General features: G+C 40.1%; 1 protein-coding gene across 1 annotated transcript in view; it reads right to left on the reverse strand.

Moving 5' to 3' along the window:
- Positions 1-13,986, reverse strand: part of PRMT3 (protein arginine methyltransferase 3) — a 113,661-nt gene that overhangs the window by 36,889 nt on the left and 62,786 nt on the right. The window contains exons 12-13 of the mRNA XM_075545969.1: positions 12,099-12,286; positions 10,435-10,521 (exon numbers count right to left, since the gene is read on the reverse strand). Of these exons, the coding sequence (XP_075402084.1) occupies positions 10,435-10,521; positions 12,099-12,286 (275 nt within the window). The remainder of the gene's footprint in view (positions 1-10,434; positions 10,522-12,098; positions 12,287-13,986) is intronic.

The following is a 13,986-nucleotide window of genomic DNA, read 5'->3' on the forward strand; positions in this document are numbered from 1 at the left end:
GGACCCCTGGAGACATAGTGGGTTTTGAGTCCAGCTGCTAACACAAGGTCAGCAGTTTGAAGCCACCACTCTCCACGAGAGAAAAATGAAGTTTTCCACTCTAGTAAAAAGTTATAGTCTTGGAAAGTTCTACTCTGTCTTTCGGAGTGGCTATGAGTTTGAATCATCTCGATGGCAGTGAGTTTGTGTGTTTGTATTTTGAAGACGAACTGAAGAGATTTAAGTGTTCTCATCCCCCGTTAGCACAACTCCCCAGGGGTGAGTTTCCGAGAAGCGCAGGAAGTTTCCGCCCATGGTCATTCAGACAAGGAGAAACTCAGCACCAACTGGAGACGTAGAATCACGGAATTAGAAATGCTCCCTCCCTAAAACATAAAATTTACTTAATGGTGCTATTAAAATATATACCAGATGTCCCACTGAAATCTATGGTGCAAGTTCAAAACAAATCTTCCTATTTCTAAGCAGCACAGATGTGTTTTAATAATTAGTTTCGTTAGCTGATTAGTTCTGCAAGGTCAAAATTAGGTCAATTTAGACCCCAAAGTAGTAAGAACTGATTTAATGTCTAGGAATGCGTTTGGAATTAACAGGTTTCTACTGTCTGAGATTTGTCAAAGCCGTGAAAAAGGAGTTAAACAATGCAATTGTACAGAAATGGCTCATCCAAATGTCCTTTTCTTAAGCTATTGGAAAAATTTAAAGCTTAATTAAAACGTAAAATGAAAGCAAAGAGGACTATGACTAAGGAACCAGTAAAGTTTGCATCGTAGACATTCTAAAGTGTCTTTTTAATAGTATTTGCATTGGCTTTTAAAACCTGGGGAAAACTGGAAGACCTTTTTTATACTCAACCCAAAGCAAAAATGACCAAGACCTCTTAAACATGTTTTCCTACCATTTATCAAGCATAGGGTATTTTTAAAAGGAGTCAAATTGTGACTTGAAAATATGCTATTTGTTTTTGGTTCACTGATAAACTTTAAAAACAATTGCGGTAAAAATATAAATAGGGAAACCTTTGCCATCTCGATCACTTATAAATGTAGAGTTAATGACCCTAGTTAGGCGCACTGTGTTGTACATCATCGCCACTTGCTTCTAAGAGCACCTCAGTCACCCCTACGCAGTACAGACATACTGCAGAGTCCACGCCACTGCAGTAAAGGAAATAGCTTAGTACACCAGCCCCACACAGATTTTGGCTTCTCAGTGGACATAAAAGCCTACTGTAACCTGCGAGGTGTGCAATAACATTATGATAAAGAACATATGACAAAATAATAATAATTTATGATCTATGAAGGGTTTATGAGGAAGGTGGGAGAGGGAGTGGGGAGGGAGGGGGGGAAATGAGCAGCTGATATTAAGGGTTCAAGTAGAAGGCAAATGTTCTGAGAATGATGATGGCAACAAATGTACATAAGTGCCTGACACAATGGATGTATGTATGGACTGGAATAAGAATTTTACAAGCCCCCAAGAAAATGATTAAAAAAACATTATGATAAAGTCTGACATATTCTGATCTTACCAAAATGTATCATAGAGACATAAAGCGAGTGAGGGCATGCTGTTGGTAAAAAGGCACCGATACACTTGCTTGATGTCGGCTTACTGGAAATCAGTAATAAACGATGGTGGCTATGCACCTGCCCATCCTAAATATGTGGGTAATTCAGATAAGTCAAAAAGCTCTGCTCTTAGGGTGCTAGTACATACATGCCCAGGGTTATCCAAAACACATTTATATATGTCTGTCCTTAAAAAAAGGTCCCATCAAAGCAGCAACTTTGGAGGGGATCTGTGAGGGTAGTTAAATTCAAAGCACAGAGGTCAGCTCAGAAGGCTAGGGCAACTGTTTTTTGGGGACTTTGGGACTTTGAAGGAATGACCTAAGAAGCACTGGTGGTCCAGTGGGCTACAAAATATGCAGTTTGAAGCCACCACGATGAGGCATTCTCTGTCTTGGAAACCCATGGGGCAATTCCACTCTGTCCTACAAGGTCGCTTTGAGTTGGAAACATTTCCAACTGTAAATGAGTAAGGGGTAATAATTCTGATAGATTCTGAAGGGCAGAAGATGATCATGAATACTTACTGAGAGTAAGTTTTTAGAAAACGGAAAACTACAGTGTTGAGAACAACGCCAGGTACATTGTGCCAAGGCTCTTTTGTCCTCATGACAATGTCCGGCTCATGCTTCAAGGGTAGAAGGACTGTCCTGCGAGATTTGGAGAACCTGGGCAAAGCCACAGTACAGTGCTGATCTTCCCCCCTACCCCCACCCCCGACTCTTTAAAAGCAGCACAATTTGAGACCTTTGAGGATGCCAACTGCTGTTTTGCCAAGGTGTACATCTAGAGCATAAATTTCTTCAGAAGAATATGTATGTGCCATGTTAAAAAAGAAAAGCTTCACATTTTGATGTTTTTTTTAACACGGTTTCTCTGATTTTGAGACAATACTCTTTGCCTTGCCCTTGTATGGAATGAGACCATACACTTTCTGTCTCTAACTCATGTCACTCCGCGTGTCTTCTAGATTCATCCATGTAGTATGATTTCTTTCACTGGATGCGTCTGCCACATTTTGCTGACCCATTCATCTGTGGCTATGCATGTGGGTTGTGCTGCAAAGGACACGGACGTACAAGTGAAGTATCTGTTCGCATCCCTGGTTCAAGGTGTTTGAGCAGATGCTTGGGAGTGACACTGTAGTAACACAGGAAGACACCACATGAAGAAAGCCACAGAAAAACTCACATGATCATCTCAATCACCAAAGAAAAGGCAACTGATGAAAGTAAAAAAACAATCAAATCCAGGAATAGAAGGGAAATTTTCAACAAGGGTGTGAGTTCTAATCAATAGAGAATAATCTCTAAGGATGATGGGACTAGTTCTCCACATTCAAAAGAATTAAGTGGGTCCGTATCTTATATCATATAAGAAAATCAACTCGAAATGTATCAACCACCTAAGTGTAGGAGCAAACCATTAAATTCTTGGGAGACAACACAAGAGTAATGCTTTGAGGCTTAGTTTTGGATCATGTATTTTTAGATATGGCACTGAAAACAGAAACAGAAAGCAGAAGAGACAGATCAACCAAACCTCATCAAAATTTGAAACTTTTTCATCAAAGAACTTAGTTAACAAAGAGAAATCATACAAAATAGGAGGAAATACCTGACACCAATATATCTCATAAGACTATCCAGAATATATAAAGAACTACAACTTAACAGGAACATGGCAAACAATCCAAAGACATGATTTTAATAAAGAAGGTATACAAACAGCTAACAAGGACATGAAAAGAAGCCCAGCATTATTAGTCATTAAGGAAATGCAACTCAAAACCATAATGAGAGACCACTTGACTCCTACTAGGATAGCTAGTAACAGGAAAAAAGTTGTCAACAAGTACTCTCTTTAAAGATGTCTGAAAATTGGAATCCTTGTCCACTGCCACGGAGACTGTAAAATGGTGTAGCACTGGTGGAAAGTTAGGCAGGTTTTCAAAAGTTAAAAAGAATTACCAAATGATCTACCAATTTCATTGTTTAACGGCTGTTAACTTACTTTTTCTGGTGTGTGTGTGTTTGTTTGTTTGTTTTACAATCCTACCTATGCAGGCTCAGATTTATTTTCCAGATTGATTCTTTTTAAAGTAAAAACTCAGGGTGCTTCTATTCCAGTTATACCCAGTTGCAAAACACCCTCATTCTGATGCAGCAAAATTAATAAGTTAACCCATCGTATTTTCTCATTAAAACCATCAGAGAGCCTTGGACGCAAAGAATTCTAATATGCTTTGAAAAGGAAAATGAACCATTCCTACATGAACAGATACAAGCTCGTGGCTTTCACCCTGGAGAGCATTTGCCCAGGTCTGCCCATGGGGGTAGTGTTCAAAGTATCAAACACGTTGCAGAGCCTTCTCTGTGCACACTAGGTCTCACTGATGCTACTTATGAAGAGTATTTCTTGAGAGACAGACAGAGAGAGAGAGAGAGACAGAGACAGAGAGGGCGGGGGAGAACAGGGAAGCTGGTGGCTGAGTTGCGAAGCAGGCAGGGCTCGGATCCCCAAGTGAAAACCGCCTACACCCTCAGAGTTCATTGCCACAATTAATCTGCCTTTACTACTCAACTTATTGCGACTCCAGAAACACGTTCAGGAAGATGAGGTTGTTTGCTTTAGACATTTCATGAAAATCCATTTATAAGAACAAGAGACTTCTCAACAAGCCCCAATAAAAGAAAAATAAATACCCTCTTCTTCGGAACTGTTTATACTCGAGACTTACTTTAAAACCACACTCGCTCTGTGTTTACCTATTTTCAACTACGAGGCCACAAACCATGCTAAATCCTAATTCTAAAAAAGGAGGAGCTGAAACCATATAGAAAGAAAATGTTTTGGAAATGATAATGGCAACATATGTACAAATGTGCTTGACACATGGATGGATGGATGGATGGATGGATGGATAGTTTGTGATGGGAGCTGTACGAGCCCCCAATAAAATGATTTAAAAAAATCCCAATTCCAATCAGGACCCTTCCCTCTTTCCTCCAGTCTTCCCACTCCTGCACAGAGAGACCCACAGAGCTCTTTGTCTGCCATCCTGGGAGCCGATCCTAAGACTGCCAGCTTTGGTTTGGGGTCTGTGCAGCGAGATGGGCAAGAGGAAGAGGCTTAGTCAATATTCAATGTGACATAATCTCCGTGTTGGTGGTGACTATGCGTTGGGTGGGTAACCACAGGATCAGCAGTTTGAAAGCACCAGGTGCTCTGCAGGAGAACAGGGGAAGCTTTCCACTCCTGGAAAGATTGGTCATCTGAAACCCAGGGAAGCAGCTGTACCTTATCCCCTTGAGTCCCTCTGAGTCAGAATCCACTTGATTGCAGTGAGGTACTTTAAAAATGACCCTTTAGTGAGCAACAAGGGACTCCCTGGTAACAACAATAGGGAGGGCGGGTCAGGATTGCAGGCCAGAGCCAGCTCTCCACCACAACCAACAACAAAGGGACACTGAGCCCCGAGCCCTGCCCAGACAGGACTGATTCGATCAGAGCCACCCTGCTGCCTGACAGGAAAGGTGGGAGCCCTTCTGGGTACAATACCATCTAAGCTGTATGTGTATACCAATCTTTTACACATTACCGAAGACAAAACATAAAATTATGATACATGAGAAGAAAACAGGGTAATCCAAACCCATTGCCTAGAGGTGATTTCAACTCGTAGGGCCTCACAGGACAGAGAGGAGCTGCGTCCCAGGGTTTCTCAAATGGCTGTGGGTTCAGAGAGTCAGCCAGAAAGACGTGGCAGTGTGTCTGTGCAGTCTAAGGCCATGGGGTTAGGGGCCAACTTTTCCTGTCCCACGCACTCCTCTGGTGAGAGATGTGGGAGTCTGCTCCAGGAAAGGTTTACCAAACTGTGCCCATTTTCAGGACTGAAAACGTGTACGTGTCTGTGCCTACACCGTGTTACTCTGAAACATAAGGAGTCACTGAGTCAGAAAAGAACTGGTTGGAAAAAAAAAAAAAAGAACTGGTTGGACCCAGCACACATTATGTCAAGGCATGAGAATAGATAAGTAGAATAAAGGAAAAATGCTACGTTGGTTGAGTTTAAAATCTGAAATGCAAACTTGAAGGGAAGATGATGTTTCAAATAAAATTTATCGAACATATTAATGTCTGAATATGTCATTTGATAAAACCAACTTAAATTACTTTCATTTTTTAGGGAAATAACTCACTTGCTATACAAACTCCATTATAAAAAGTCATTTAATGTCTATCTCGGATTATGAAAGACCATGCTACCCCACACCTGCAAAGAACTTACAGACAGATGCCAATGTAAATACTGCTGCGTGCACGGTGAGAGGACATGATGCAATGACACAAATGACATTAAAATAAATGAACACTCAAAAGACAGAACATATTGATAATCTTATAGCCTTAAACCACTTGTCTTTGAATACATGTAAACTTTCTATAAAAATAATGGCCCTTTAGAATCCATTTCCTGCTAGGTTAGGCAGGCTGATGTGGTAGATGGACCGTCGGCTGCTAAATAAACCTTCATATTCATTCCATCATAAAAAAGGCAATTTTATTTAAACTGTCTTTAATGTCATATATTACAGTAAAAAATGCTTAGGACATGGCTACATATGTTACTGGTGTTCACTGGGAATTTTTCAATCAACCATTACATTTAATCAAGATTCAAGACATTTACCTATATTATGGTAAATTTCTAAAATATAAACTAACGTTTATGAATGCAAAGCAGTAAATAAATAATGGTACCACATGCCTTTCCTTGTCTTCTGTCTCAATGAGAGCAGGGAGCCTGCAAAGAAGAGTGATCCCACCCCCCCCCCCATTAACAGTCCTCTCGACCTCGAGGAGGTCACTGAAAAACAGCACACGTGTGGTTAAAATTAAATGCAAATGGGGCTTTAACTTTGAAAAATCCAGTTTACTCCAATTTTTAAATTATGTCACACATTCAGCATCTCATTAAGAACCACATGACTGCACATATATTGTTGAATCACTCAGAGAGCTTCCCCAGCTCACCTTTGAACTCTGCATTCAGGTTTGAGGGAATAAGAGGGGAAACCATTTACTGCTGCATGTGTACCTCTCACTCAGTCTACAATGCTACCCCTCTTTCCTCACAAAGTGACTTTCTCTGTCCTCATGCCCGGCTTTGCGCCCCCGTTTCTTCAGTCAATTCTCTCGACAAGCTGAAAGGGGACAGTTTCCGTCAGGCACTTGCCCCTTTCAGACATCTGTGATGGAGTCTTCCTGAGCACGCAGGGTGGCCTATCGGCTTGGAGCAGCCTGAGAGTCCAGACTGCAGGAACCCCGAGACACTGGGAGGGTAGGGGTAGAAGTAATTGACTTCACCCTGAAGAGCCAAAGATCCCTGACACAGAGATGGGTAGCTAGTTAGGGGCCACGCAACTAAAACGAAATAAAAGCATTAGGTAAAACAAACACCGCATTCACGTCAGACTGAAGAGTGAACCTGCTGGGAAGGAAAAGTTTCCAAGAAACTGAAATGCCGACTCAAACTCTGAAATGGGAATGGGGTGGGGGTGGAAGGAGAAGAGCCTGAGATATATTTTTTCCCCTTCCTGCTGCTAAAGATAGGATTTATCACTTATTTCGCCATATAAACTTGCCAGTCTATTCTGGAAGCAGGAGAACATTTTAATCACATACAAGGGAGCTTCAAATAATTCATGGGACAATGCAATTACCTTTTAATTCCATTTTCCCACAAACCTTTTAAAGCTCCCTCATCTATCTTCTTTCCTCCTCCCTCCCAACACCAGCTAGACGACGAGCTGAAGGAAGCACCTGCACTCGGCTCAAACGGAGCACGCGCGTCTGCAGAGCCGTTTCAAACGCGACACGGAGCCTGGTTCCTTCAGCACCCGGATGTTTACTACATCTCTTTAGTAGTCTGTGCATCTCGAGCAAGGGATTTTTGGTCAGTGGAGAGTAAACAGGTTTTATTTCAAAAGTAAAACATTACAATGATTTGTCTTACTTTGCTTGTAAAACGAGAATGATATTAGTAACCAAGCCACGTTTGTAGAGTGACCAGGCTCCTTGCCTGGGATGTGCGTGTTCAATGACTGAGAGATGTTCTAACACTGGAAGACGACTTATCCTGTCAGAGTCAGCAGAGAGGAGTGAACAGTCAGGGCTGAAGTACTATAGTGTCTATTTTTAGGATCTGACGTGCATCCAATAAACATGGGTTGAAAGAAAGCTTCCTCATGAGGTGTTACACAACTCTGCCAGTCAGGGGCCGCCAGACAGACAAAAGCCCATTCCCACCGCCGGCCCAAAAGTTTAGGTCTGCCTCTTTCCTCAAAAAACTTTTATTGAAATCATCCAGGCAAGTGGGGAATAAAATCTAAATCTAAAAGGTACTTTACAGATATAAGATAATTTAAGTTTACTTCTGATCATTTTCTTATGGAATGCTTGGATCAGTGTAGTAAGCACTTATGATTAACATAGCGTATTGAAGCACCTGTAATTAACATAAATAAAGCTAACGGCATTCAGTGCCAAAATGCTGCTTAGGATCTGTGGATTGAACAGTTTGCCAGCACTACTTTCTCTTCTTATTTTCTCTTTACGCTTAAACACCATATAACCAAGATCATCGATAGTTTCCTTTAACATGACATTTCCCAACTGCACCCCAAATAAGAGGAAGTAAAAGGCAATCCCACACTGTTGTAAAAGACCCTTTCTGTACCACTGCCATGCAAACGACTTTCCAAGACTTTTTGCTACAATTCCATACGACTTGGGGTCCAGCCATCCACATGTGTGGAATGAAGACTTGGAAGAGAACCTGCCTACGTGGGTCGGGGCAGGCCACATGAACAGGGAGGTAGTGAGAGGCTTTGGGGCCTGGGGAAGGGCCTGGGGAGGGGCAAGAGCTCCACTGAGTGAGTGGGCCCAGAGGCAGCAGGGTTTCAAGCACCTGGTTTAGTGCAGGCAGCTTGCTAATCCTAATAGGCAGGTTTGTGGCAGGCCAGTTCTAAGGTCTGGTTTCTGAGAGTTGAAAATCATCTGTTTCTTTAGGGCTTATTCTTTCTGCTTAGACAACTTGAGTTTTTTAATCTGAAACTAGGAGCCTGATGAATAAACAACAGAAAAAGGACCATTACCGTGAAAGTCATTGACCCTCTATTTAGTATGAGTGATCACTACTATCAAGTCCATTCTGACTCCTGGTGGCCCTGTAAGACAGTTGACTGCCCTGGGGATTTCTGAGACTGTTAGGTCTTTATAGGAGCAGAAAGCCTCATCTTTCTCCTTCAGAGAAGTTGGTGTTTTTGAACTGCTGACCTTGCAGTTAGCAGTTCCACGTATAACCATGACGCCACCAGGGCTCCTTCTGTCTATACAAAGTTAAAAAATATGCACAACTAAAATGGACAAACACAATTTTAAAGATTTTTCACTAGTTTTTCATCTGTTCTATCTGATCTATGTGAAGATTGTGTGATATCCCAGGTAAAAATTGAAGTTATGAAATAATATAATGACGATATAACAGTTTTTAAGCACTGATGTTTTCATTAATCAAGACATTCTTTTTTCAACTCTCAAACATTATGAATATTGAAATATATGGTAGATTTAGGAAGAAAGCATATAAATTAAATTGATCCAATAGTTTTACCTACAAAAGAACCAGAAATAGAAAATCTGGGGGAAATAGGGAGAACGAAATTTTACTGTCTATTAATTAAAAAGATGGATATAATGGGTTACCAAAATTACAAATCTGAAATCTAGAGGACTAAGCTTTAAAACATTATAAAATCAAGTTCACCAAAGCGAAGACCTCCTCAGAGCATCAAAACACATTGTTACAAGAAGCCATCAAGCCTGCATGTAATCTGAACAACACACTTGAGAGGCAGGTTGAAGAGTCACCATGACTTCAATCTGTTTTACGCATTGTGCTGGCAATACAATATTCATAAAATTCTGAGCTTCTAAATACATGATGTGCAAGCCTAGCTAGAATTTAGAATATGCTCATACCACTATCACCTGTTTAAGTCCATATTTTCTTAGTAAATGCCCACACTATACTAATATTCTAAATCTCCTAATAAATATAAAAGTTGTTATTTTAACACTAATATACATTTAAAAGTTTCTCAAGAAAAAAACCACCTATTTTTAATAGCCTATAATTTCAGGCTATATATAAGTACTTTCACATATACAATCTTATAACAATTCTTCAGGATAAACATAATTTTTCAACTTAAAACTGATGAACAGCCCCTGTACCGAGTATGTAGGTAACTTAAACAAAAGAGCAAACTGGTAAATGACAGAACCTAACCTGAATTCAAGTCTGGCTAATTTTTTACAAAGCCTATACTTGTTCTATATACCATATGAATTAAGCTAGATCAAAACCAAAGTCTTAGTTCTTTTATATAAGTATTATAAAATATGTTAGACTGAATTTTACTTGCACCTAAATTATGTTTAAGAGTTACTGGGTTGGGGATAGTTATGTAGAGAAGTAGTACAGGAGCATTCATCATTGAAATGCTCTCAATTAATGAACTAATTATATTACAGGTAATAATGGGAGAATGTATAAACACATTACGTAAACAGGCTTTCATAATACTTTCTCTATTGAACTAGAACCAGACCAACTTTTGAGGTCTACCGACCTATTACTAAAACATATCTATTCAATGGCTAAGGAAAGGCAAAATGGACTGTCAAAGGCAATAGTCTTTTTCATTTATCACAAGTCTAGTAATTAGTACATTAGCCAGCCAATCAGCTACACTGCTAAGTGAAACTGTGTAAGTAAAATTAAATACCTTACCGTGCATATCGATGTCCTTGTGATTTTCAGCGTAAAATCTGAAGAAAACTCCAAATCTGAGATGGATGTTGCATGACAATCTATACGCTGCCCATTCAAGAAGGGGAGAAGTGATTCAGGGGTGGGAAAAAGATGAACATTACTTTTAAATATATTTATCGCTGAGGGATATACATTACTTGCTATCTCCTTTAATCAAATTTGCTTGATGTAAGCAACAATACAGGAGAGGACTTTCAAAAGTTTATGGGAAAATGGAATTAAAAGATAATGGAATTTTTCCACAATTTATCAAATTATGACTTTGGTATACTAAAGTTTCCCTTACAAAAAAAATAATACATAGTGAATAATATAAAAACATGTTTCTCTGTGTTCTGCCTAAAATAATTTTGTACTCCCTCAGCTTATTCATTTGCTTTTTAGAAAACATGCTACACATGGTGATAACAGTAAAGATTCTTCTAGCAAACATCAACTTGAAACATATGCTCATGGAGAGTATTTCTTTTGAATTCATCTGTTACTGCATTTGAAACCACCCTGTGTGAGGTGCTGCTGTTACAGCAGCAAAGAGAAGCCACCCCAGCACACACGCTTGGTTTGTCAGTCCTAAATGCTCTCTCTCTCTCTCATTCACTCCTAGCAGCGCTTTGGCATCAAACAGAGAGATCTCTAGAGAGAGAAATCAGTCCCAGGCCCTCGCTTTCTTCTCAGCCTTAAACCGATTCTGAGCCAGAGTGGAAGCAGATCCCTGAACACCATCAGTGTACCAGAGCAGTCCGAGAATTATCGAGCGGGCTGCACTTCCTTTTCCTTAAAAGGTGAAAGCAATTATGTCAGCTGACTTTTGTTGAGAAACTTTACATGTGTATCACTCAATGTTAATTGTGGATACTGTAGTCATTTAAGGAAATTAGTGAACATATACAGATTATCTTCTCTGTGCTGAAAATAATTACTGATGCCACAGAAGTAATACTGTGCCTAAAAAGTGGAGACATCACCCGGAATCATATTCTGAAAAACTGTAGATTTGCTGGTCTACTTGGAACAGAAAGTTTAATAAAAGCAATATGATTTTTCATTGCAAAATGTGTAGATTCACAAGAAACCTATTAAGATAAATATGGTAAAGAGTAAGACACTAAAGCACAAAGAGTTAACTGAGACATCCTAACATAGTACGGCTTTCTTTCTAGGGGCAAATCTACAAGTACTTAATTCAGGAAGGCTGGAAGCAATCTGAATGAGGAAAGTTAAATTGTGTGGAATAGATGACATGAGTGAATAATGTGGCTGTTAATGAGAGGAAAATAAAGCCAGAGGTGCTGACAAAGCAGAAATAACAAAACAGTAGCCTTAACTACACCCAAGAAAATGACTCAACCTGTTGTGAGTTACATTTAAAGGATTATAAACATGTGTAAGGAATTTCAAATATAGAGAGAAACGACAGCAGGGGAGTGATTTAGACAAATGGTAAATATTAGGACCTCAATATGTGTAAGTCTGATTAAAATGAGGAGAGTTATTACTGTTTGGAAGATCCACTCATAAAGTCAATGTATCAATGTATTAATTTTAAATAGTAAATTCATAAATGAAAATTAATAAAAATGGTAATACTGCTCTACAAAACGAAACTGTTAAAAAGCACCTACCTTAATACAACAAGGGTCAGAAGTCAGGGTCTTTGGATCTAAAACTTCCACAATCGCTTCTGGAATAACTGCTTTCTTCATGCAAGACATGTTGAAGCCGTAGACATCATCCCAGAAGGCAATTCTTTCAGCGTGTTTATTCACATCGCTCACTGCCACCAGGCTGATGGTGCAGACATCAGGATAGACTGCAACAAATACCATGTCCGACAATTCAAGATTATCTCCCTTTATGACAGAATAGCATTCTTTTAGGGGAAGTACAAATATTACACCTATTAAATTGGATTATTAACAGGAGAAAAATCTCCCCAAAGTAGAGTCAAGAGTAAAAAAGTAACTAAGAAAGAAATTCTACTATAATTGTCCAAGTACTTTTTTTCTTTAATAAAGGACAATATTAAGTTTGTCCTTCAAATATCAACTTCTAAGGAGTCTCTGAATTAAAGTATAAACCACATTTCCCATCTCAAATTTCATGGCAGTGAGTGAGAGAGTAATTGAAAGTGAGTACAAATGTAAGGATAATTCTCTCTCTCGTCAGGGCAGCATAAACACAAATAAATCCCATGGATAGTCAACCAGCTTTCCAACTTAAAACAGCAGAGGAAGTGCCCCCTCCTTCCCCCGACCTCTGTTTCTATGCATTGCCTTTGACATATTCCTCAACAGCAGCAGTAAGGATGAAGGTCCACTGACTTATCCCTAAATAAAGGTCACGATAAGATCGGCAGTCATCACAGCAATTGCTTCTTCCAAACCTGACAAGTAAGGCACACAGAAAAGATACCTATGTCACTGATAAGATGTCTGCAAGTTTCCCTAGGATCTTGAGGAGGGTGTGTTGACTGACACAACTTCTTGAAAGGGCCCGATTTATTTGTTATTCAGATGCGCGTCTCCTACAAGTGAAAACCATGGGAAAGCACGGCACGCTTAAGTCTCTTGAACTAAGACGAGAGGCAGGGAACAAATAGCATTCTCCGGCGGCAACTTTAGCTATGTGGCTCATTTCTTGATAAATTATTTGAGTGGGTTAAAGTTGGGTCATAGCAGCTTTGCTGCATGATGCTCTGTAATTTCATCCGTAAAGAGCCATATGATAAAGGTACAGATTCAGAGGCCAATGGACACTATGGGCTTCGGGGGATGGTACAGGGCCCCCCTGCTGCCAGGGTGCAGTCATCATGAGAACACACAGAAGCAAGTGAGTGTGGCTGTGTCCCAAGAACTTTACCTGCGAAAACAGGTGGCGGGCCAGAGACGAGAATGCTGACCTAGAACAGGTAAAAATAGATACAATCCTTGTGAGGGCCACCACCACACTGCACCACTGCAGGTAGTGCTATCCATGCTGCGACGGCAGTGGGCGCTGGGTTGGCTAAAATTACAGCAAGCCCAGAGAACTTGGGTTTTCTGGGTTACCGTCTTCTTGGAAAGGAAAAGATCGTTCAGATCACTGGGTAATTCCCACGGCAGTCTACAGAAACGGATACCCTCTGCTGGCGCATAGCACACGGATTCCAGGTAGTTGACAGTTCGCAAAATGATTCTAGCTTTGAGTATTGGGAAAAATCTTGTTGGGGCTTTCAAATGCTATTAGCCTCTCTGTCAGATGCTGGCAAACTACGGTATGTCCATGGGTTTATACCCAGCTGGTTGGATTTTACTTATTTCCGTAATTAAATAATTACAACCTGGCATGCTCACTTGTTTACTGATGCTTTCTGCTGCCGTGGCAAAGATGAGTCGTGAAGACAGATCACACGGCCACAAAGCTGAAAATATTGCCTAGACTTTTAGTCTAGATAATAAAGTCTGCCAATCTATGTCTCCATCAAGTAATGTGAAATACTAGCAATACCAATAATAAAGACAACTTTTTCTT

This window comes from Tenrec ecaudatus, chromosome 4 (genome assembly GCF_050624435.1).
Source record: "Tenrec ecaudatus isolate mTenEca1 chromosome 4, mTenEca1.hap1, whole genome shotgun sequence".
NCBI classification, from domain to species: Eukaryota; Metazoa; Chordata; class Mammalia; order Afrosoricida; family Tenrecidae; genus Tenrec; species Tenrec ecaudatus.